General features: G+C 40.8%; 1 protein-coding gene across 4 annotated transcripts in view; it reads right to left on the bottom strand.

Moving 5' to 3' along the window:
• Positions 1-25,977, bottom strand: part of LOC119489579 (helicase ARIP4-like) — an 82,454-nt gene that overhangs the window by 35,794 nt on the left and 20,683 nt on the right. For 2 of the 4 annotated variants that reach the window (XM_037772218.1, XM_037772219.1), the window contains exon 2: positions 22,118-22,282. In XM_037772218.1, the coding sequence (XP_037628146.1) occupies positions 22,118-22,232 (115 nt within the window). In that variant the 5' untranslated portion in view covers positions 22,233-22,282. Of the gene's footprint in view, positions 1-2,914; positions 3,196-5,926; positions 6,071-22,117; positions 22,283-25,977 lie in introns of those variants that run through there. The other 2 variants (XM_037772221.1, XM_037772220.1) reach the window with 2 other exon arrangements.

Raw genomic sequence — 25,977 nt, 5'->3', positions numbered from 1 at the left:
GTTGCCTTGTGCGGCGATATCGCACACCAACGGCCGTGACAATGCGGCGGTATTTGACACCCTGGGAAGGAGAACGATGTTGATGTCATTCAGCTCATCAGTAAGATGAGACGCCAAACACGACTAGACGTTCTGCCATCTGTGATGCATTTCCGGTCAGTAACTTCTTCATCGTCGACATAGGTAAACAACGTGTGGCGAGTTACATATTTAAGCTTTAACTTCAAATAATAAATCATTCAGGTGATCACAGAAGATGTAAATCAATGTCTATTCAGGTTTTAAACAAATAAAAAGGTGCCTGTTGTTATCAGGTGGTATCTGGATGCGATGTTCTGGCTTGGAACAGGATGTTCACTATCTGATCACAAGACTGCTCTAATATAACACTAGACAGCACTGCAGCCGTTCAATGTGAGACAGAGAGAGGGTTGAATAAGGTAAGACAGGATTTTTTCATGTGCAGGAACAAGAGAAACCAGCAAAGAGATAACAAACAAGTTAGAGATGAAATCTGCACTTATGAGGAATAAATCTATAATCTACGAGACCGAAAAGCTCGAGGAGTGAGAGACAAACAGAAAGAAGCAGGAGAAGGGAGGGGAGGAGGGAACAGAGTGAAAGGCATTGTGCAACGCCGAGATGAAAAAAAAAAAACGCCGAACAAAGAGAACTTAAATGGAGGAAATTTACATTGAAGGAGAACAAAGAAAGCAGCTTTATGATCTGAAAGGAGGAAACAGAGAGATGAAAAAAAACAAGACGTTTAGTGAAGTGGGAATGAGAGCCATGTGGCCGGATTGGCAAAGCCTACATCCTCTGAGCCGTGGCGTTATGAAAGCAGCCAGACTACACGTGTTCCCGGCGTTTAGCCCGACCCGGCGCTGCTCTGGAAATGGACAGGTTGTTCCTGCCCGCAGTGCCTCCGCCAATTACAACCGAACAGTGTGTTCTTTTAGCCTTTATCACTGTTCGCCGTGCCACATTTGCAGCGATAATAAAGGCATCTAGTGTCTCTCCTGACGACGTGCCAAACACCCGGAGCAATCCCAAGAATTACGAGCATGTAGAGTTGACATTAATTATTTCTTCATAAAGGATCCTTTTCAATCTAAATGCCAACGCGGTGAGAGAGGCAGACGCAGCAGCAACACGAAAACAAATGATATGACTTTACAGGATATAAGAAGTCTAAATCATGATCTGATGATCTTTTTGAGACACATTTTTGTTTGCACAGTTGTTATCTTGTTGTTATGTCATCTATCGCCCTGGGCTGAATGAGCTTTAGCTGCTTTCATAACATTCAGTTATATGTTTTTCATTGTTTCCTCTCTGTACTCCGGCACATTGGAATTAAAATGAAACAATTAAGTGATGACTTAGAGCTTTAATTTGTGAGCGTTCTCGTCTATATTGGGTGAAGGACATTTAGGACAATGCAACAGAGAAACAATACTAAACACACAGACGAGGTAACCAAAGATATCATCATATGTTTGACCTTCTGAGGGACAATTTACGACTGACTTTGTCTAAGTTTATGTTAACTTGACAGCCCTAAAATTGGCAGACAGTGGATAAAAAGGCCTGCAAGTTTTGCAGTGTTTTTCTGAAGTGTATGTAAACAAAAGTCAGCTGTTTGAACGGACTTTAACTTCAATCCAATGTGCAGAGACAAGAAACATCACTATCCTACCATGTATAGACTGCATTTCTTCACAATAAAGACAACATCAGCAGATGAAACCTGCACAAAAAGATGCACAAAACAACTATGGTGTCCTTTAAAAGTAAGTAAAATCCTTTGTGGTCTACATTTTGATGATACCTACAGAGTAATCTCCGGATTTTCTGCATACAGGTCTGTTAATGAGGTGACAAACAAACCCAATTACTATTTCAAGCAGGGATTTAATGCAGGGTGTGACCTTAAATTAGCTGACATGAACCTTTATGGTGTAAATTCACGGCGCAAATCACTGCATATAGCATTAAAATATTCTATTAAAAAGGAAAAAGTTGGAAAATAACAAACACTCCAGTCTTATTAGTGATACTGATGTGTTTCTTTAGGTAAAGGCTTTGCAGTTCCTGAATATACATATATATATATATATATATATATATACATATATGACGCATGTTACATAAAAAAACCTCCTTTCATCCACCCAGATAAACTGCAGTCTGCGGTGGCGGCGGTGGCGGCGCTCTGTCCCTGCCTGCCTGCTCATGCGTTTACCCCCCTAACCCACTGGTCTGCTGAACCATATGTTTTCCTGCCTCCACATGCTCACACTTCCAGCATGGCCCGATCTTACCCGGGTCCACCAATCACGCACCGGCATTGGTTTAGGTAACCGTAGAAACAGCCAATGGGAGAAGCGGGACTGAGACAACAGCGAGAGAGAGAGGCAGCTGGGCATGCGTTGGGAGAGACCGGCTCAAAGATGGAGGGAAGGCTGATGGGTAAAAAAAAAAAGGGGGATAAAATGGGACCAATGGAATGAAGGGATCAGGGATGGATGGATGGATGGATGTGACTGAGAGGAGAGGAAATATGAAGAGATAGAAGTGAGAGAAAAGAAGATAGATGGGCTGTGCATGCTTAAGTAGGTATGGATCCAGTGTTACACAACAAGGTTAAGTAACTTCACATGCGTCAATCAACTACTGCTGCACATTCTGGACACTTCTGAGATGGTTTTAAATATCAAAGTCCCCCTTTTCTGCTCATCATGTCCTTTTTTAACTATTTCTGCTGCTTTCTGTGCAGCATTTCCTGTTCTCAAAGCATCTCAAACCTTTGTGCATCCCTCTCTTTTTGCTACTTTCTACCGCTTTCCTCGAGGTTTGGGATTCATCCCTTCGCCAACCCTTCTTCAAAGGTCAAGATGAAGATGTCGCCTACCTGCGAATGACTCTGTTTCGTCCAGGAGCAGCATGGTTATTGAGTAGAGAGAAGAGCCGGTCTCCTCAGCTTTCTCTCCTCTCTTACTCTCAATCTTCCTCACAAAACCTCCTCTTTAAAAGGAAAAAAACTTTAAAAAAGTAGTAAACTAGAGGTGTATTTCTCCTCGTCTCAGCCTCGTTTTACACTCGGTTGGTCTTTAGTCTACTGCCTCAGTGACAGACTGACTCACTGACTACTAGCTCCGCTCTGTGTGCTCCTCTCTCTGGTCAACAGCAATGTGAATGTGAGGCAGAGGCATGCAGGAGGGCTGGCAGCTGAAAAACTTACATAACCCTTCATGCTGGAGCCGGGGCCCCGTTGAGGGGGGACTCCTACAGCTGATCATCCCTTATCTCCCTCCCCTTTCCAGAAAAACACTCCTCCATAACACACTCAGGAGTACAGAGCATGTACGGAAGCAGCCGCCCACACACTTTCACGCTGCCTGTTTGTGTGTTTGTTAGTGAGTACAAAAAAAACTGATTCAAACACCTCAACTATGTTTGTCATTGGTTGATCTAGCAGATCACTAGAACTGAAAAAAAACACATAAATACATTAAAGTACATAAACTATAACTACATTTGAAAGTATTAATATGCGACTGATGGTCATTAGAACAAGGTTGGATTTAACACAAATGCACAAATCCATTGATGAAGAATTGTGTCAAACCAGTACTTCCTGTCACACATGGACGCTTGTATACGACGGAGGCGGAGCCCCGTTGACCCAGACAGACGACAGCTTGCAGAATGAAGGGCAACAGAGGAGGTATGTGGTTGCACAAATGTGTGTCAAGGTCCCCCGAAAGACCTGCACACTAAAAAAAAACTCAAGACTAAATGAAGGAAATGATCCATGCAGAATCCTTCTTTTATCCTTGGTGGTAATTTCATGGTTTCAAGACTTGATCGTTATTGAGCAAACACTGTATTTTAAAGGTAATTTACACAAAACTTTGTCTTGAATCTAGTGTGTCAAACAACGGCCTTAAAAAAGCAAAATACTCACAACTATTTCCTCCATTTGTTACGAAATGGGATCTACTCCACACTAATACGTTTTCTTTTTAAAGGCATAACTTTTGCTACGTTTACCAAGCTTCCACACTCCTCCGGCGTTTTCAAGCCTCTAAAACAAAAAGGCTGCTGACCCCGTTTTAGTTTTAAAACTTTTTGGTTGCGTTTTAGTCTGGACGGACAGAAACTGAAGAAACTGAAGACGCAGTCTGTCATGATGTGTCCTTCCCTGCTAGCAGCTGTTGTGCAGTTAAATTCTGCATTTTATGACGCGACTACTGCCTACATGCGCAGGAGGCAAGCTATTATTTGAGCGCTTTGCATCACTTCCTGTGTCCAGCGTTGCTTCCTGTTTACACCGGCATGTGCATGCCCAACATACGTAAATGGTCAAGTGATATGCATTTTCATCTCAGCCACAAATTCCGTCCATCTCCATCCAAGCAGTGCTCGTACATTGTTCCAAATTAGATTGAATAAGTAATGTATATAAAAAAAGAAGTAACAACCGTAATTTTTACACTGTTTACTAACCCTATTTTCCAACGCCTTCCGTTGAACGTGACACGCCAGAAAAAAAAGAAAGAACGGCAAACTAGTCAAAAAAAAAACAGCATATACAGTATGTGCTAATTCACACATCTCCAGCTGGGAGGTTCTAGTTCACTACGTTTCACAAGCTCTCCGATTTTTTAGTGATATAAAAGAAAGTAAACAACTCTGTTACATGCCACAATAATATAAACTCAAGCAAAATAGCCGTCACGAAAGTACCTTTTCTTATCGTTCTTCAGCTCAGTTAATGTGCTTTGACCTACTGGGTTAGCTCGCTGAGCAGCGTCTCTCACTCGTTCTTTGGCTCAATGCTCATGATCGAGTTAACTTCTGGACTTCACTGTCGGTCCATTTGTCCGTGTTTTCTTCCCATAATTTCATTACGAGTTGTTGTTTGTGCTTTGTGTTGTCTATTGTTTACAGGGCTAACAGGTTTGTAAAAATGGTGGTTGCCGGTGCTGTATTTGCTCATGTGTTCGACCAATCACCGTACACTTCATGGTCATTCATCACTCATGGTTCCTCTAGTGATGGGAGAGTATTAAGTCCCTCATAACGGCGTTCTAAGAACTACGATCGTTCCTAGTTCTTGTGGTGCGGACACAATAAAAATAAGGGTTCTTGGAGCTATGGAAAAGTTCCTCGGATCAGAAAACGCCTAAAATGTGTAAACCCACAATTTCTACAATCCTTGTTTGTAAAAGTCCCACAAAAACTCTGTTGTGTTTCATGTTTGGTTGTTGTGCTGTAGGAGATGTACAACACTGACAACTATAAATCCTCAGTACAATATGTCCAGAAGCAAATACATCCGATTTATACTAAATAAATTATTTGATTAATGTAATTTGAAACAGTTTTCCACGGACCTGAGGGAACACTGTTATGAAAGGTTACAGGAAACACTTCACCCTGGATTAAATGGCTCATCGCTCCAACACTAGAAGCTATTTATGCGAACTATTTCTATTCTGAATGGAAATAAAAGAGATAAAACGAAATTTGGGCTTCTTCTAGAAACAGCAATGGAAGTCTTTATGCCAATTTCTGCTTGAAAAGAGGACAATTCACCCACAAAAATGATCCACAGACGGACAATAAAGTCTTTGTGAATCGAGACAAGGATACATTTTTTTTGGGGAACAAGGAAACCTACTGCATCTAATTATGACATGCCTTACGAAACCTCTGAGCTCTGCTTTGCCCGAGTGGCCCGGGCCAAAGACTTGGCACTGCACCACATATAGGTCAGTGTGTCTGCATACAAGCACTCATAAGAGGACATACAACAGGAGAGGTTTTGTGACTAAGAGAGATGAGAAGACTAAAAACTACTCAGAAAAGCAATCACACACTGAACCAGTCAGTCAAAAAAAAGATTTAAGCTACTCACCCATGTCATGTGCTTGTTTTTTGTCTCCTACTCTGGCGAGAGATCCATACCTCGTGTACACTTTCACCCTTAGAAACTTACTCTAGCTCTTCCTCCTTCATGCTGCCAACACACTCCCGTCCAAACAAAGTGTGTGTGAGAGAGTGTGTGTGAGTGCGAGGCTCTCAACATCTAGCTCTAGTGTCGTCTCGCAGCTTTTACCAGCGCTCCAGCGAGGACAGAAGGCCATTGGGACAATTACAAAACAATGAGTCGCTTAAAAGCTCCGCCGGCTTGCCGTGTGTAGGAAACCCCCTCGCTTGTGCTGGTTTTCCTGTCTACTTCCTCCTCCTCCTCCCTCTCTTTATCCCCTCCCTCCCGGCCAACTGACACAGAAGTGAGTGTGATGTCAGCAAGCCACGCCCCCTCCAGAGAGACTGCCTTAGGTAACAGGGGTAATAGGGTTCAACCAGGTTAAACGGACAGAAAGAGAGAAAGAGTGTTTACTGCAACATACTATACTCTAAGAGAGCTCCTAACGAAGCCTAAACACGGCTTAAAGGAGTGATTGAGGGAACTTCTCAGAGCAACTCCGATCAAGAAAGGGACAGAAACTCTGACCTTAGTAAAGTAGTGAGAAGGCGTGGCTGACCCCGTTGCTACGTATGACACATTCCTTTAAAAGGTGTGATTGTTTGATGCACTCTGATGCAAAATGCACTCTTAGTGATAATAGGCATAGAATGGAAAGTGAAACCGACCGGCTTAATCACATTAATAACTAGAAGTGCACTCGGAGAGCGCAGACCTCCACCAAGGCAGGTTTCATGTACGTCGCTGTCCCACCTCACCACCAAAACCCCTCCAAAAAAATGTCATTCAAATCCATCAAGGACTTTTGGGGTAATCCTCCAAACGGACAAACCAACAAACAAGCCAATCCCGGTGAAAACATAACCTCCTTCCTAGGCCTTCTTCCTTGGTGGAGGTAATGATAATAAACTTTATCTATGTAGCACTTTTCAAAAACAAGTTTATAAAGTGCTCCTCAGACGTAAAAACACAAACAGTGAGCAATTTGACGTTGAAAATACGCTTAATAGATGTATATTACATGTCTATTAGTCCGTAGACGTTTAGTTTTGATTAAAGTTATTCAAAATCATCATTATTTTACTCAATTTTGTTTTCAAAATATGAATACCAACATTAATCATTATACTGGACGGACTGAGGCATAGAATAACTTACAAGTACATGTCCCTGTTGCAAACATGCAACAGCTACTTTGCAATTATAGATGTGAGAAACTAAAACGGTAACATATGATTGCAAACCGTGCAATTATCATTTAGGCTTTTCTCTGACTCTGCCGAAGGGAATGAGGCAATCATATACGAGAAGAGAGAGAAAAGAGGGGGAGGAAATCAAGAGAGGAGGATAATAAAAGAGCAGAGATGAATAAAGTAATGTGCTACTACTTTCTGGTCAGCGCATGCGTTGGAAAATTGTTGTTTTGGCTTCACAGGCCGGTATCGCACATCGTAAACACCAATAAACACATCATAAACACCACACAGCTGTCTGTGTCCCGTGTTCACAACGTTCAATTTGATTTTCACTGTACAATTTGAGCAACATGCAAATGCCATCAATGCTGAGGATGCTGAGAGGAGTAACGGAGAATTATGGAGAAAACTGAAGATGACCGAGGTGAGAAAAAGTAGGAGGAAATACCAGCCCGTTCTCATACTCAGGACGTTAAATACCAACGCCGGTATGTAACACACCGGGAGATCCATTAACTAGACTGTAAACCCATCCGTGGCAACAGCAAACGCTCTGGTAAAGTGCGTCAGGAGTGACTGTGGTGGCGTAGTTTAAAGAACGAAAAGAGACACACCTGGCGAGTGGGATGGGAGGTGGATGGGTCCAACAAACACAGGGCTTTCATCCAAGAGACTGCTGTCTGTGTCCCGTGTTCACAACGTTCAATTTCATTTTCATTGTACAAACGTAGTAGTTTTAAGCCCAACCATGTTGTTTTTTCCAAAACATAATAGTGGTTTTGTTGCCTAAACCCAGAGTGATGCCAAGGGGCGTAACAAAGAGTCAGTATGTGACGAGTTGGGATGACATGTCCTGTACGTCACGTTACAATCAGCTGTCCATTTGTGACGTGTTCACAACGTTCAGTGTCATTTTCACTGTACAAACAAAGTAGTTTTAAGCCCAAATATATTATTATTATATTCAATTATATGTAAAAAATTAAGTGACACCAATGGGCGTGACAAAGCGGCGGTATGTGACGAGTTTGGATGAAAACATGTTGAATATACTGTACAGGAAAGATGACATAGAAAAGAGGAGCAATAAAATGGGAGAGCAAGACAGGAAGGAAGAAAAAGAAAAAGATTAATGAAAGAGGGGAAAAGAAATAGTAATCTACGGATAGAAAACAGTCCAACAGATGAAACGATGAAGTCAATGAGTAAAAGAGACAAAAAATGAGTGATAACAAGGGGAGGGGGCTGTTTCAAAACAATCCTGTGAACCTAAAGACCCCTTTAAACCCCCGTTTAGGGTGTGGGATTATCCTTCACAGATCACTTTACACACCCATAGTAAGGGTGAAAGGTGAGGGGGGGAAGGGGAGGCAGCGGAGGAAGAAACACTGAGATGGGGGAGGAGATAAGAGGAGGCGCTGACAGCAGCAATGTGAAGCGGAGGACTGCCTGGCGAAGCATGAAAACAGACACACATTCACCTTTGCCACACTACCACAGTTCTGGTATCCAGCCACGCCTCCTCCTGTGAGGAAGGAAAGCTCACATTTCAGTGTTTACATAACCTACATCGACCAATAGAGAGAGAGAGAGAGTGAGAGAGGGATGGCATTTTGAGTCACGGTGTTTTGTATTTTTGTGGACTGCTTCGGAAGAAGAATTCAGATCCTTTACTTGACTTATAGTAAGAAAACCTACATGTGACACTGAAAATTTCCCTGATAGCAAACTTTGATATATTGTTAGTGTATTACATTGCTTGACAACGCACTAACAACCGATCACATCACAGAAACAAAGCTATTTGTAACCGATCATGCGGCAATCTTTTACGAACAGAAAGTCCCTGATAAAGAGCTCGGTGGGGTTGGTTATGCCTAGATCACACCACACGACTATAGTAGGGCTGACCCCTCATAAGCTGGGTATACACTGTACGATTTTAGCTCATTTCTGGCCCAAATTTCGAGCCGCACGACTCGAATTTCAGCTTATTCGGGCGTTGTTTGCTGTGCAGTGTACGGGGGGAACAAGGCACGATTATCTCCTCCCAACCGGCCGTTGGACAATCGGACGAAATCCTGACATGTCAGAAATTTTGGTCGGCCGTCCACAGGCCTTACAGTAATCAGAGCGTAGCTATCAAGATGACAATGTACAATATATACAGTAAAACGTAGCTAGTTTACCTGCAATTCTTTCTGCAAAATTGACAAGCCATACTTTCCAGATCTTCTAGCCACTTGCGAGTCCATATAATGTTACGCCGCTGCCTCTTTTTTTTAAACATTTCAGCAGACAGGATGACACAGATGATCAAGGCAGCACGTTTCTGCCTTGTTAGCATTATTGTGACCCGTACAGACCTCTGCTAGCAAACAAACTTTACCGGCCTCGCAGCTTTCAAACGTATCTTTATTGACAACTGTCCACAGCCAGAACCGCTCAGGTCGTGACTGGCGATCGGACCGTACATTGTGAGCACATAAATCGTGAGCTTTGGCTTTACATCCCAAACGATCTACATGCACCAAATGCTACGGTTTTGGAATAAAAAGGCAGAAAGGTTTTACAGAATAACTTTTTCATATTGGCACAACAACCCGGTGATTATACACTAAAGGAAACATACTTATTAATATCATATTCCATTTTTGCCATGATCCCCCAAAATGCCACACACTGTTCCTTTAACTACACCAAAAACATGTGCCAATAAAGACATACAATATGACTAAGTTTATCACATGAAGCTTCGCTGTCTAAAAAAACAGCAATTAGATCCATCCCCACAGCAACAAACTGTAACATCTCCAAGCGTAATTGGATAATAAATCCGTCGCTATAAACAGATCACATATGCTGCTGCTTTTTTAAAATGATGAAACACATGCAGAGCAACATGGGATCAGATTGTGGTTGTATTGGGCAGCTGTCAGGTGTGAATATGTGCGTACAGGGTGTTCCTGACAAAATTAAAAACTGTACATCAACGCTGTAGTCATGGAGTCAATTCTCCAGTCATCTCTTTTCATATCACAATCGACAGCGAAATAGCTTACGTAACACTCATATTACATTCTATTTTTCCACTTTTTAATACATTTGAATGTCATGAAGCCTACAGAGTTTGACATTGCTTGTACTACTTCTATTGATTCGGTCTAGTTATGTCACATTAATTATATTAATTATGATTCACGCTGTAACTATAAACAGAAATAAAATTTCTGTTTATAGTTACAAGAAGTATAATCCAAGCTTTCATCTGGAAGTGGGGCTCACATGACTGAGGCAGGCAGCAATAAGAATCAGTGGAACACTGAGGAGGAAGCTGAAGGGGTGAAGTTTAGAACGACCGGGTGACCTGACCTGAACTGAACTCAGACACAAAGCTTTTTGTTGTCTTAACAACACCAAAGTCATTTTAGAGCAGTAAGAGGACACACTGGAGCTCTGGTTCACATTTACCAATGACTTCCTTAAAACCAAGATAACAGAAATACTACAAGGTTAATGGATTATTAGATACAGTTGAGTAAACAATAGTAGTTAAGTAGCTGTTCTGCTGTTGGTTTAAGAAAATCAGAGGCTCAAATGACTTCCCTGTGCTTATTTCCTACCTACAAGTGAATATGATATTTTGCAGGTTGAAAGAGGTTAAAAACTGGCGTGGCCATTTTCAAAGGGGTCCCTTGACCTCTGACCTCAAGATATGTGAATGAAAATGGGTTCTATGGGTACCCACGAGTCTCCCCTTTACAAACATGCCCACTTTATGATAATCACACGCAGTTTGGGGCAAGTCATAGTCAAGTCAGCACACTGACAGCTGTTGATGCCTGTTGGGCTGCAGTTTGCCATGTTATGATTTGATCATATTTGTTATGCTAAATGTAGTACCTGTGAGGGATTAAGGAAAATATTTGTCATTGTTTTGTGTTGTTAATTGATTTCCAATAATAAATATATACATACTACATACTAATACATACTTGCATAAAGCAAATATATCCACACTACTTCGTTGATAAGAGAATTAAATACTTGACAATTCTCCCTTTAAGGCACATTTTGAACAGAAACAATGTGCGATTAATTTGCGATTAATCACGATCAAATATTTTAATCGATTGACAGCCCTAGTTTTTACCAAACTGCTAAAATTATTTAAAAAACACAAGCTTTAAAGCCGTTTCACACCAAGCATGGAAATTTATAAAAACTGATTTTGTGGGTTCTTATGAATGCTTGCACACCCCTGTGGAACATTCGTGACCTTGATTTCAGTGGATTTCAACCTGCGGAAATATACGTTTGACCAATGAAATCCTTTGTTCCAACTGATCGCAGTCATTCTGCATAATAATTAGCCATGTGCTTCTGTTTGTTGCACGGAGAGCGTGTATTTTTGGGGCCTTGGAACAACGGGCGTTTGTTTCCGGGGTAACAGACTGTCGGACAATTGGGTTTTTTTTGTGTCAAATGGGTCATTTTTCGGACTATTGGTCTTTCGGAGTAATAATGGGCCGACGCCTTCTCAACACCCAATAATGTAGGAACAAACACGACTACCTCAACAAACAAATAAAGGACAATATCTGGCTTGAGATCGCCGAGCAGCTGAGATACGATGAACATGGTAATGTAGCTGATAAGCACTTGCCAATGTTATATGTTTATAGGAACGGGGCTAGCCACAACAGTTAACGTTAGTGTTAGCATCATATTGGGGGTCCGATTAGTTTAAGTATCGTGTAGTTAACGTTAGCCCCTGAAGACGTTCTCTGTCTGGATAGGTTTTTGTTGTGTGGAGTGAACACGGCACTATTTAGGAGGAAACTCATTGTGAACAAAGGTTACATGCCAACGCAGATGATTCACACCTGACCTGGTGTGCATAGCTGTCAATGCGGAAAATTTTAATGCAGATTTTCCGCATTCCCGCACCACATTTTCTGCATCACACTGGTGAGAAACGGCTTTTATTGAGAATCATGACCTTGTAGAGTGAAGAAATACATATTTAATCCAAAGCTTTTTAGCTGAATAGTCAGTGTTTACCTTTCCTGGAACAATTTGGGTTTTTAAAATATCACATCTGCCCTGTTTTCATTCATCTTCATCCTCTTTCTTTTCTAACTACCAGAAGATTATCAAATATGTCGAGTCTGTGGGTTGATCTGTGTGGTTCAGACTGAAAACTCACATCAGGGATTCTCCTCTCCTCCTGACCGTTGCTAAAACGAGCCGATCACCATGTAATTATAAATAAACCCATGTCAATCACATGAGCAGGACGCCACAGTGTGAGTGATGTGAACATGAGGAGTTCAGATTTATTAGAGTCCACAGCTAACACATGACTCCAAACGAAGATTGCAGGTGGTTTCACTGATGACTTACTCAACTATTTTGACCTGTTTTGACATCGAGCCACAATGATACCTGATCTGAAGTCTTCTCACGCACAAAACCTCATCTGTTTCACACGCACGCACGCACGCACGCACGCACGCACGCACGCACGCACGCAGTATGATCTGGCAGTCTGGTGTGTCAGTATGTGGACCAGCTGGTGTTACTGTATCACCACCTACACTTCACTCTGTGCAGCCCTTAATCAGGTCACACTCACACACACACGATGTTATGAAAGTGGCCGGTAAGCAGGTCTCTCTTGTTCTGCCGGATATTATTATAATTGTTCTTCCTACCAGGAAATCTGCCTTCCCATGCGTGGAAATAAACCAAACCTTGCACATAGGTGCCAAACTTCGTCAACTGGTTTTGTGGGCCAATAGACCCGATGGTGACGCTACGGCAACCGTTTAAAGTTTAAAACGTCATAACAAATCAGTCGTACGTGGTAACAATTTGCAACTTTCACCAAAATGGGCGCCAAAATGAGCAGAAATGTTCCTATGCTTTGAGCTGAAGTCCATCACGCTGTGTTGCCTCAAAAACTGTAAAACTAATTAAACCAATCTCCTCCCGCAGTTTTTTGCTCAATTTACACCAAACTTGCTGCGCTGCATCTTCAGACTGTCCTCCACTAACGATAAAAAATGTAGCCCACAGCACATCAAAAACATTTTAGTGTAAATAGTACCGTAAACACCTACTGCAAATTCACGCCAAATTAAGCTCCAATGATCATGAAAAAAATTACACAGATCCGCATATTTGATTTGTCTACACGCCGGATGCCCTTCTTTCAGAACTAGGCCATTCAGTAATTGGATCGAGCAACTCGTGCAAAACAAGGTGTGTCAGATTAAGTATGCAGTTGTTATTCGAGTACGTCAGATACATATTTTGGTAAATATAATTATCAGATTGCACTCGGGAGATACCCAATATCAACAGACTCAACAACAACCTCAGGACATCCCTAATTGCAGAATGAAATTGACTTTGATTCACTGAGGTATTACCCTTTTACCGCAAGAACGTCACAAGCATCTTAACACTTGCGTTTTTCCTCTTACTTCACAAATGCTGTGAGGCGACAGTGCTACTGCACCGTCCAAACTAATCAATGCTGATACTGTACGCTAATAGATAAAGGAGTGATTATACAATACATGCTTTGAATTCCTTAGATATATAGCTTTGCTGTGTTCTAAGCAGACCGGGTCAAGACAAGTCAAACTTTATTTATATAGCACGTCTAAAAACAACTGCAGTTGTGCTGAACGTGTCCATAATGCAGCAGCAGAATGCAGCAGATGATTGGACATTCATTACAACCATAAGAGACTTGAGACTTGACTTGGACTTGCAAAAGAAAAGGACTTGTGAGCATCTCTGCTACCTGGTGTTCTACCGGAGCGGTTTTGAGAGAAGTTGGCGAGCTGATGCATCTCGCCGCTGATTAAACCACCAGGTGTTTGTAACATTCGTGGGAGGAAACATGTTTACTTGTTTTTCTTGAGAGAGAGTGAGAGTGTACTCTGCTCACCCACGCCTCCACACAGGCGGGGGAGCAACAGGCTAATTAACAGACTATTACTCTCCTGCTCTCTGGAGTCAGCGTGTTTGTGTGTGGGTCTTATGAAAGATGTGACTAAACCTCATGACAGCTTCATCTGAGCTCAGAGAGCCAATAACATGCAGCACACACACCTCAATCTGTTCACACACAGACTCTCTCTCTCTCTACACACACAATAAGAAGGTGGGGACACGCACACACTTGACCCAGATCAGACATCCCAGCAGCACCTTGTTGCTGAGGAGGAGGATTTTATTTCAGGGGACCGGTACCACCTCCCCGAGTCCATTTCTCAATGTCACTTTTTGACGAATGACCTCGCTGCTTCTCGCACACTTCCTGGTTTTTCTAGGGTGAGTGTGTGTGCGTATTCTCTGTATTTTTCGGTTGAAGGTGCTTTCCAACAGCTTAAGGCTCCTTAAACACTTTTTTATTGAAAAACCACCAGATGTTCCCCAAAAGAGTCGATTAAAAAAGTGATTTTCCACGCATCAACGATTTTATGCTTTTTGTAAGAACACTGCTTACTGCTGTAAACAGGGCTTTCTAAAGTGACAAAAACAATAGACAACATGGATAAATCTAGCGAAACGCACCTCATTTCATATCATGATCAATATATTTTACAATTTATTACACGGCTTTGTTGAAAACTTGATTCTGATTGGTCAATCAAGGTGTTCTACGGTCTGCTATTTCTTTATAGCAGACCGTTGCTATGTATAACAGACCGTTGCTATGTATAACAGACCGTTGCTATGGGCGCAGTTCTGATCTCGGACTCTAGCGGACCGTTTTTGTGTCATATTATTGATTTCTTAAGTAAGTAGCCGTGTAATAAGCGGGATAATGTACAGCTAGCAGGTCATTGTTGTGAAAGAAACCCCTTCAGGGCCATGAGAGACCCTTCCTATTTGCATCGGGGTCCATCGCCCTGTCATGGTTTCTTTCACAACAATGACCGGCTCGCTGTACATTATCCCTTACATATCAGGGAGCTCACCCATTCCTGTTTCTAAGATTTGACAAGTGTTGAATTTTGAAGATGCAGAAGTGACGACTTTTTACGTTTGTTTCTCCTCATGACGGGACGACTGAAATGATCTGAACAGGTGTAAAAATCACTCCACATACTCCATCTAGTACAAAATGTAAACGTATCACTCTACCTTTGGCATCACTATACTGTTTACTTGTTGTCACCCCTGTCAGGACATGTTTTTTAGGTTTTATTGGAAATTATTAGTCCCATATGTTTGCTAATGTATGTCCTTGCACGTATTTAAACCTAGACGGATTTACAATTTGTGTCTATGTGATTCTTATGTAAATATTTGGGACTAATTGTCAATATAGATTCTTATTTTAAAATATGATCTGGAGGTCAGAGAAAGAGCTGAAAATCAATTGATAAAACCTGTTTTTCACTAATCCAGTGAATTAAATACCTAAAAAAATGAAGGTTCTTCACATCGATTCATTCATTATTATAGGAAAAATCTGTCTCCAATTGACCTTCCATCTCAGTCAAGTAGTTCATTTCCATTGCATCATTTCTAAATGAGGGGAAATGAGAGCAAAATGAAAACAGTAACATTAAAACACACACACACACGGCATGTAAACACAACCCTAAACAGAAACAATGCAGCATTTTATGCATGCTTGGAAATGACTTCTAAAAATATATATATATGAGTGTGTCATTTCCAACACGTATGTGTGTTACAGTACGTGACGCTTGTGATCACCATGACAAACCAAAACCTCTCCTGAGAGAAAAACTGACAAGCAAACAACATATTCAACTGAGAAATTGACCTGACCTTCTGCAATTTAATCAAAAGCAAAACCAAAAAATATAAAAAGCATCACTTCCTGTGCGTCAGACCATTTCTAAAAAGGACTGAGGTGCCAGATGCAGAGCGTTCAGAATGATAAATGTGAAAAGTTTGATGAAACAGATATAGAGTGAATCACTTTTGGAATAAATCAGCAACAACATGACAGGAAATCATGCATGAGGGCAGTGCCATCAATCTGTACTGTAATGGAAATTAGCTGGTAGCAAAGCATCTTTTCTCTCTTCACATGGTCCCTGATATAAATACATTTAATAAACTAAACTAATTAGCTTTTTCATAATCCAGAAAAACTGTAACTTTCTTCTTACTTCTACACATCTCCATATTCTATTTGTAATGATGTTGTCACATGAATATTAAAACTCCCACTCTCTTTATTATTTCTGTCTCTATGTTCTCCTATTTGACTTTTTTCTATTCTATACGCTGCTGAAACATGCATCCTTCTGTCTTCAAAATGTATTCACGGGTTGTTTAAAAGACACTAAATTCGAAATCCACGGCATTAATATAGAAGCAAACAACTCTGTAAATGAAGTTTCAGAGTGAAATTGATACTTTTGGTTAATTTTCTATTTAGCCTGGTTCGGTTTCACAATACACAAGTTAAAACGGACCAAATAATAATTTGCTGAGGGGGGTGTACGAAGGAGAGAATTTATCTTTTTTGTCTCGAGAGCTGCCACTTCTATCCAGAGAATCACAGACTTAACATATTACTAAGTTTTATCTCTTTGACTCTGCACTGATCTACTGTGCCTACAACTCCCTTCTCCTTCAGTTTATCTCAAATTACTTTATAAACGTCACTATTTTTGTGGACGTATTCTGTATGTTCTCTTTGGCCCAGATGTCAAGCAAGTCAGTCCTCTCCCACTCATTTACCTGTGTCCATCTCCACTAATGCCCGCACAGGCAGTCTGTGTTTTGGTCCGCACCAGAGTATGATTAGGCCTATACTGCATTCACAACGGCCCAAACGAACCGCACCAGAGTTTGATTAAAATGGATTAAAGACAAACAGAGAGCAGAGGGAGAGAGATGATAATTAACTTTAAAGCAGGTGGTCGAAAACATATCTATCAAAGGGCAAGAATTAAAATCAAGAGTATTGACATACGTAAAGACATGAAAATGACAATAATATAGAAGAATGAATAAAAATGTAGGGACAGGATGAATGCACTGAATGAGGAGGGATGAAGGTGATTCAGAGGAGAAAAGTATGACGAGAAGAAGAAAGGGGGACAAAGAGGAGGAAACCTTCACAACTCTGAGGGGGTCGACATCCTGGTGACAGTTGTTATGGCAACCGTGGGACAGACGCAGGAGACAGCGGGGGGTGATGATGTCACAAGAGCAAAATAGAATGGCAAAGTGAGGAGGATAAACATGTAAATGTGTTTTTTCTCCATCAGACCTTTCACTCCTTCCGCCACCTGCCAAGGCGACAAACTCTAAGGGCTTCAGCTCTTTGTGATCAGTGTGAACAGCGTCCGCATCTTAATCTACACCGTAAATCAATCCAGCTACATAGACGTCCGTCAAAGTCTGACCTAGTGGTTCAGAAGGTACAGGACCTAAAAAGTTGTTTTACACGAATCAACTGTAACACATGCAGGGCCAGGTTTGGCTTATCTAAGGCCCTGAGCAGAATTGAACCAACATGTGCTTACAAATTTAAAATGCAATGGCGAGCAATTGCGAGCAATTGCAGGACAATGCTGTTTGATGTTAATGATACTAAAAGATGACACTTTAGTGGCACAAGACGCACTTTTTTCAGCCCAAAAAAACTGCTCAATAACTTTAAAGTTACTTAAATAAATGCTTCTATAATCGGCTTGGTTCGGCTTGGTACCAACTGTGATATTGCACAAACTTTACATTACTGCGACTAAGGATGTCACAAGAACCGATACTTCGTTACCAAGTCGATGCCAAAATTCTGAAAACGAGATACCATCAGGGCTTTAGACTATAGATCGATAGAAAATGTGTTTGGGACGCAGTAAACCGACACATCCAGGGGGCCCTCCCTATTTTTACCTCCGCTTTTGGTGAGAAACTTGAGTAAATCCAGGTGTTTGAAGGAGATGTTTTCACAGCAATATAAAATAGATAATAGAGGGAATTATGATCTGTTTAACTTCCTAACAAAAAACAGTAATCAAATGGTAATAAAGGATGTTGAAGTACATGGGATTTATTGTTTAACTTTTGATTTTTACTGTAGTATTGAATTGCTGTCGCTGCTCCTAAACTAGGGAACAAGTTACCCCCTGATATACGCACTGTCACTGACCTAGTACTTTTTAAATCTAAGCTCAAGACTTTTTTATTTAGATTGTCTTTTAATACCTAGTAGCGCTGTGACATTATCCCTGTGCTTTTTATGTACCTTTTTATGATTTTGCAATATGTTATGTTTTTATTCCTGTTATTTCTTGATGTTAATGTAAAGCACTTTGGGTACCTTTTGGTTATTGTAAAGGGCTATACAAATAAATGTTGATTGATTGATTGGTATCGAGATTCGTGGAATTTCACTGGTATTGGTATCGACTAAGAAATCTCTGATATCGTGACATCCCTAAGTCTTGAGATGTATTTCCTACTTTAAACTGCTTTGTATTCATTCAGTACTGCATTGAAATAATTATGCAAACATCAGTGAACATTTAGTTTTTGTCAAAGTTACAAAACAAAAAGGGGCCTTTTTCAAATGTCCTCATTGTTGATACATTTTCAGTGGTGCATTCGGGGTTTAACATTTGGCTGCCAAACAGCAGAGATATCATCATTATTTCACAACTGCAGTGTTTGCTTGTTGTTTGCCCTCTGAGCTCAACAACACTTCTCTGAGAAATTTTAGAGCAGTACCAATACCACGACACAATTTACAAAATATATATGTATCATTGTATTAATTTCCCCCTCCTAGGGGAATCTCACCGGCAACCTCACAGACCTACCCCCACTTGTGTAGCCTTTAGGCTTCTGCCACCTCCGCTGCTCCGCTGGCTCTGTTATACAAAGTGTTGCACAACTGTTGGTAAAAATATTTTATAAGCCCGAGCAGTAAGCAGAAAGGCACAAGGAACTTAACCTGTTTTGTTGGATGATTAATCATCATTTCTCCCCCCTCCGTCTCTCTCACACACACACACACACACACACACACACACAAACACACACTGAGAATACATAATAGCTAGCATTACAGCTAAATGGCATCAAACACGGTACTGCTGCTGTAATTAGGACAACATGTACAGTCCGTGTGTGTGTTAGGAGTTCTTCACAGGTTCACATGTCTCTGCTGCCGAGGACCAAACATAACAAGCAATCTGCCACATTAAATGGTTATACAACATACTGAACCACGGCTCTCTATAGGCTGCAAACTTCATGCGTGTTATGTTTCTGGCCAATCTGTGATGTCACAGAAAGCACCGATTGATCCCTGGAGTTATTAAGACAGCTGAAGAACTAAACGATCTAAAGTAAACTTTCGAAAACTCAAGTTGGTGCTCACAAAGACAGAAGTACAAGAGAATATAGTCAAGTATGAGTGGAGGAATAAAAGCATTAGTACTTAATTTTAATTGTTACTTGTTAGGGCTGGGACGATTCACCTATCTCCCAATTCGATACCACGATACTTGGGTGCTAATACGATATGTATTGCGATTTTTAAGTATTGCGATTTGGAAAGAAAATCAAAGAATAAGACATTTTTCTCACAAATTAGTGGTATTTTCTTTCTAATTTATAAGGGACATGTAATGTTTTATACTTCTATTGAATAAAATCCAATCAATCTTATTTCCATATATGTATTTTGTATATACAGTTCCCTTTGATAATACTTTATTTTGAAAACCGGATGTAGTCACATGTGTATATTTCTGCTAACTTAATCAAGTGCGTCGCTTTAGCTCTCCCATCAGCTCGGTTCTCTTTATACATCCATGGTCAGCTCCATCGGGGCCGTTTGAATGCATTTAACATAAATGTCAGTATATGGGTGCTCTACAGTTGTAGCATCGGCTGATATGACTCCAGAGGTGCGGCTGGCTTGAACGCACGTTACCACAATACGATAACGTTTCCTGTCCATGACAGAGTTAGCATTCAGCTTTAGCTATGATGTCTAAAGCTCTGCTTTTCCTGGCAATGTGTGAAACCCAAAGTGTTTCCATTCTTTACTGTATGTGTGATTACCATTTTGGATTTAAAAATGTGAATGTGCAGGTCGTATCCAGGTTTGCTTTAGTTGACGGATACGGAACGGAGATGACGTCATGTTACTCAGACTACAACAATAAAAGCGGTAATTTCCTTCTACCTCCATTTAGACACAACTGAAGCAATTATATCAATTCTGACATTAAAAAATGAATTTTAAAATCATAAAAAAAATACTTCTGCACTTAATCTCACACTCTGACACTTAAATACTTGAGATGTTTATTTTACTGCAAATCAACTGAAAAGCACTCCAATCGTGGGAGGAAAGTTACTGCGGTACGTGAAGATTATAAAACATAAGACGACAAGGGGCTTTCTGATCGCGCCGCCCCTCCTCCCTCCATCAGTCATTTCAAATCCTAAAAACTGTAAATACTAAAAACCGCAGGCTTTTCTCTCTCCATAATGAGGTCGAAGTCATACAAAGACTGACGGCATTTAAGTTATCCAACCAAAGTTTTAATCTTACCTCCTACACACAAAGACACACTGCTAGAGACACATCTCCCCACACACACAAAGAGAGACGACTCAGCATCTAATAGAACTAATGATGATTCATTGGCTTATGTAACGCATACTGGCAACAGAAGAGATGAGAGGAGACGAGGGAGTTTAGAGGAGTCGGTTTCCTGAGGGAGAACAGAAGGCCAAAGGCTGGTGTGGGGAGCTCGTCTGGTCACACACATGTGGACAGTACAGCCGCTGGTACAGTTTGTTCTTACAGCTCTATTTTGTGTGTAAATGCTGCGCGATCATGGCCAAAATGATAATCACGATTATTTTGATCCAATATTGAGATCATGATTATTCATAGATTTATAACAAAATAATGTATTGTACTTTCACAAATCAACAAAGCACTGCTTTCACTTCCATGTTGTGCTACATTCCTGCTGGATGTTAGTTTAGGAAGCACTTGATTTGATATGTAGCAGAGTTTTCTATGAGTGAATCAATATCGCAGTCGATCATGTTCATTTACTGTGGGAAGCCAAAATCGAGGTCGTGATTAATATTAGATTAATTATGCAGCCCTAGGAAATGCAATTTTATATGTCAGGCAGATGAGAAACTAGAGAAATTAGAAGCTGTAGTATATGTGTGTCCTCGCTTTGTTTTTATCTAACCAGATATCGTGCCATAATGTGTAATAGACCCATCTGTCCACCAGAGGACAGCATGTCAGTGTCACTTAGTTAGGTTTAGGGAAAAACGTCATGGTTGGCCTTAAAAAAAGTGAACGTGAAATACTCAAGGAAACAACATAACATCACTATGGAAAACATATGACGAACATAACTAATGTAGCTTACAAAACAAAACACCGGTTTCGAACACCGGTCTCCTGGTTGAAAGTCCTGTGTTTGTTGGACCCATCCACATCCCCTGCCGACCCGCCTGCCATTAGCGCTCTTTCTCCCCTTTTATTTTACCTCATTATATTGCAGTCAGTACAGACTATGGTGTGAAAATGACATGTTTAAATCATTATCATTACAGGCTTTTGCCTTGCGCTTTATCGTGTCATTCACGTGCCTTTTTCATGTTCGGCAGTTGTCAACACATGTTTTCTTACCCATACCTTTCTGTTTTAGATAGCTTGCTTTTGTTTGAATGACAATCACTCTCCTGTTCAATACATGACAGTCACAGATATTTAGTGTGCAGATGGTGATTTGGAGCCACCATATTTCTGATGGGATTGTCCTAAATGAATTCAAACCAAAGCAGAAATAAAGTGCTCCAAACATCTTGTAAGTGATCCCTAACTTAAAAAAACAATAGCGATTAGATTCTGACTCACCAGGTATCCACTCATCCTCATCATCTCCATCATTGTCTTCGTCTTCATCAGTGACGTAGCAGATCTCTCTCTCCCTCCTCCTCAAATTCAGACCCTCCTCTTTTTCAGCAGACATCCTGACCTGCAGGCTGCTGCTACCTCAGCATGGCCACACTACCTACACACCTGTAACAAAGAGAACAAGTATGAATGAATAGACGAACAACACACACACAATAAATTATTTTTTGATGTACTGTTCCTCCTCTGCCATCTGTCTCCACACACAGACAGTTTGAAGCTTTTTCTCATGAGAAGAAAGACAACAGGAAGGGGGAAACTCCACGTGGAGTGTTTGCTAATTTTGCTTTATCGTCACTCCAAAGCCCTCATCAATCAATCCCCTGCTGCAGGAACACAGAATAGATGGCCACAAGACATCACTGAAATGTACTTGCATTGGGCGAGAATAAACACTACGTATTGTGACATAAGACTGCAGTTAAAGGTGAGATCTCATCTAATCTTCTGGTATAACATACGTTTACATTTTTATCCTTAGAAATACAGGACTGCTGCACAAGTGACGTTACCTGCATCCAAACTATCCATGACATGTGCATCAAACATCAAAAAGCAGATTGAAAAGTGGCACTGCTGCAAAATACAATATTATTTTAAAGTGGAGAATTTGCCAGTGGGGATGTGATTTGTAGACATTTTAAGTTATTTCCAACAACAAAACTGAGTATTTGAGTCTATTCTCAGATTTATATATGCTGAACTATGGGTAATGGGTAAAGTTTACCTCCTTGGTTTTGAATTTACTAAAAAGACAGGACATGAGCATATTAAAAGGTCCTTTGTGAGAGACGTAGCAGAGATGAAAGACAGAGGTGCAGAGCAGATGGACAGAGGGAAATGTACCACAGAGAGAGACACACACAATGAGAGAGCTTTCAGGAATTTCTGGGACGCTTTTAAAGCTCCATCTTTCAGCAGCAGGAAAATTATTCTCGCATTACTCGCAGGCTTTTCCGTGTGCCAGAGTGAAACAATCATAAACTGAAACCACATACTGCTGCCGTGCCCTTCATTATCAGCTGTGGTTCCGTAAAAGCAATGTTGTTTTTTGTTTTATGGCACTATAATTCTGTCTTATACAAACAGATTCATAAGCATATAAATCATTAGAAAGGAACACAAACATATCATCACCAATGTCATAATCAACAGTAAAGACACCACGACGTTACAGAGCAATTTAGAAAAGAAATGCAAACGAGACAAATATATAAATCACAAGAATTCCCCAAGGTCTCCGAGTTATAGTGAGCCATTTCTTTGGCCTACATCTACCACCATAAACAAGAGTTATTGCCTTAGTTGTCTCGCTTGGTTAAAAACAAAAGCCTTGAATGATATGCACTCCCACTCGGATGAGCCCAGACACACAGTATCACAGCGAGGTTTACTCTTCATCACCTGCCAGCTCACCTTGCATAACGTTACACAGCAGATTACACAACAGGTAGCTCCAGCCAAGTTGATTTATTGGCTCGACGGGGCGGTTTTGACAAGCGTCATAAATCCAAACAAACTAGACTTCATGGACTTGTTGCTGGGCTGAAAACCAGTAACCAAGGACGTGGTGAACTCCCTTTTACTCTGATGTTCTGGTCTCCCAAAACACAGATGTGTATGTAAGCCCAAAACCTTCTGAAAGATTTGTTAGAGGTGATTTATATTGTGTAATTCTGCAGAGGAGAGCAGCAAGTCTGAGAGCAAAATAATCGTCCTTCATGTTCAAGGGAGTGAAATAAATCTATGGCTCATTTTCCTGTGAAACCTCCTCAAATCAGCTCAAGGACAGTGTTGAGGGCTCCCTGACCCACGCACTGCCAATCATTACTGCAGCACTGATCCTCCTCTAGACAAAATTGTTTCCTACCATAGGTTGAGGAAAGAGAACCCAAGAAACCAATATTTACTGTTGATAGATGACAGGACGTGACCCGTGGTTTCAGTTGCTTTGTACGACCCAAACGTCCTCAAAAAAACTGTTTTATGGCGATCCAACCGTCTCACTATTTTTTACTGAATATAAACATATGCTCCTTTAATAAATTGCCAATGCTGTTATTTTTTGGAGACGCCAGTCGTTATTCACATGACTGCAAGAGGTCGTTTGAACCCTGAAAGCCTTTCAACAGATGACCGATGCTGTTGTTTTTCCATCTTCAAAAAGATCGGAATAATCCATCATTTTTTCAAAAACAAGAACACATTTATTTGCTCTATTTTTTCCCTTTAAAGACCCTGCAATTAAGGGGACTTACACTAGGAAGTAAAATAAAATGAAAAATGTGTGTGAGCATTAAAAACAGAAAGTCAGTGACATTAAAACAAGTCACACTAGCAGCTCTGTGAGACAGTGGTGCTTTAAGCTAACATGCTGATGTTAGATTCATGGGAATGAAGCTTTGCAGGAATTTGGTCATAAACCAAAGTATTGCAAAATGTTTTAATTTGACCTCATGGTGACACGAGACAAAAAGTTAGTTGTCAAGACATTTCACTCTGAAAACACAAGCATCAGTAAGTGACACTTATTACATTACCAACCACAGAACACACTGTTAGGAAAGTGTACAACAGAAAATTGGGAACAAGCACATACAGTACTTGGATGAGTGAATCTTATGCAACATGCCAGAGGCGTTTTGGCTGAAGATTTTGGCTCAGAGGCCTTTATGTGTGCCTTTTACTTGTGAACATACTGTTTGTGCATCTATGTCTAAGACTACCATTCAAAGCCAAACAGAGTAACTATCTTAATACAGGCATGGAAAACCCGTCGTCAAGTAGCCCGCTCACACAAAAAGGTGTATGAATGACACAATAATGCGGAAGGCATTTAGCGTACAATAAGAACGCCGTTCTTGCTTTAGTAAGTCTGCACTGCAATGTAAAGGTATCCGCGTAAATATGGTACGCTCAGAGCTCGTGACGTACACTAAACAGTGAGAAACATGCTTATGGTGGGTGGGATGGGAAGTGGATGTGTCCAACAAATACAGGACTTTCAACCAGGAGACCGGTTGTTTTGTAAGCTACGTTATGTTTGTGACGTGTTTTTTTTAGTGACATTGGTGACATGTTTTCTGTGCTTGTGTTACGTTGTTTTTGTTCGTATTTGACTTAGTTTACATACTTATTTTAAGCCTAACCATGATGTTTTCCTAAACCTAAATAAGTGGATTTGTTGCCTGTTGTTGTTCTGTTGCCTGCGGACATTACCGTAGTTTTGTTGCGTGGTGTACTAATGACATGTGAAAAGCGCAAAAAAGCCTAAAATGCATCCTCGTGACATGCGAAATGTCCTTGTAATACTGTGTCATTTATACACCTTCCCATGAGATCGGGTTGCGTCAAGAGATCGTTTTGCTGTTGTAGTGCAGAGTGCATGACCATATTATATTCTGAAAAATAAGCTTTGTACTTGAAATAGAAACTGAGCAACACTGTGAAGAAATCTTGTGTTAAAAGAACACTCCCAGCAGTAACCTGACTTGACTTATACATAGTTGGTCCCATGAAACTCCGGCAGTACAGCTTGTTATTAGCCTACATAACTTGGAAGTCACACCCAGCCGAAAAACCGCCTCGTTCACTGCCATCAGGTTTTATGTAACTTTATATACCAGAGGAAAGCAGGCCAGACGGTTCATTTCATGTCAGGCCTTCAGGCTATAAAATAACAGTTACATAACGTATATACTTTCAGCAGCTGCATGTCGGTCGAGCATGTCGACTCTAGTTTCTGTTTTACCTGAAACAACCTTTTTAACTAACTGGAGATGGACCTGATATATATCAAC

This window comes from Sebastes umbrosus, chromosome 6 (assembly GCF_015220745.1).
Source record: "Sebastes umbrosus isolate fSebUmb1 chromosome 6, fSebUmb1.pri, whole genome shotgun sequence".
NCBI classification, from domain to species: Eukaryota; Metazoa; Chordata; class Actinopteri; order Perciformes; family Sebastidae; genus Sebastes; species Sebastes umbrosus.
Note: the sequence above shows the minus strand (reverse complement) of the source record. Positions and strands in the feature narration are given on the sequence as shown.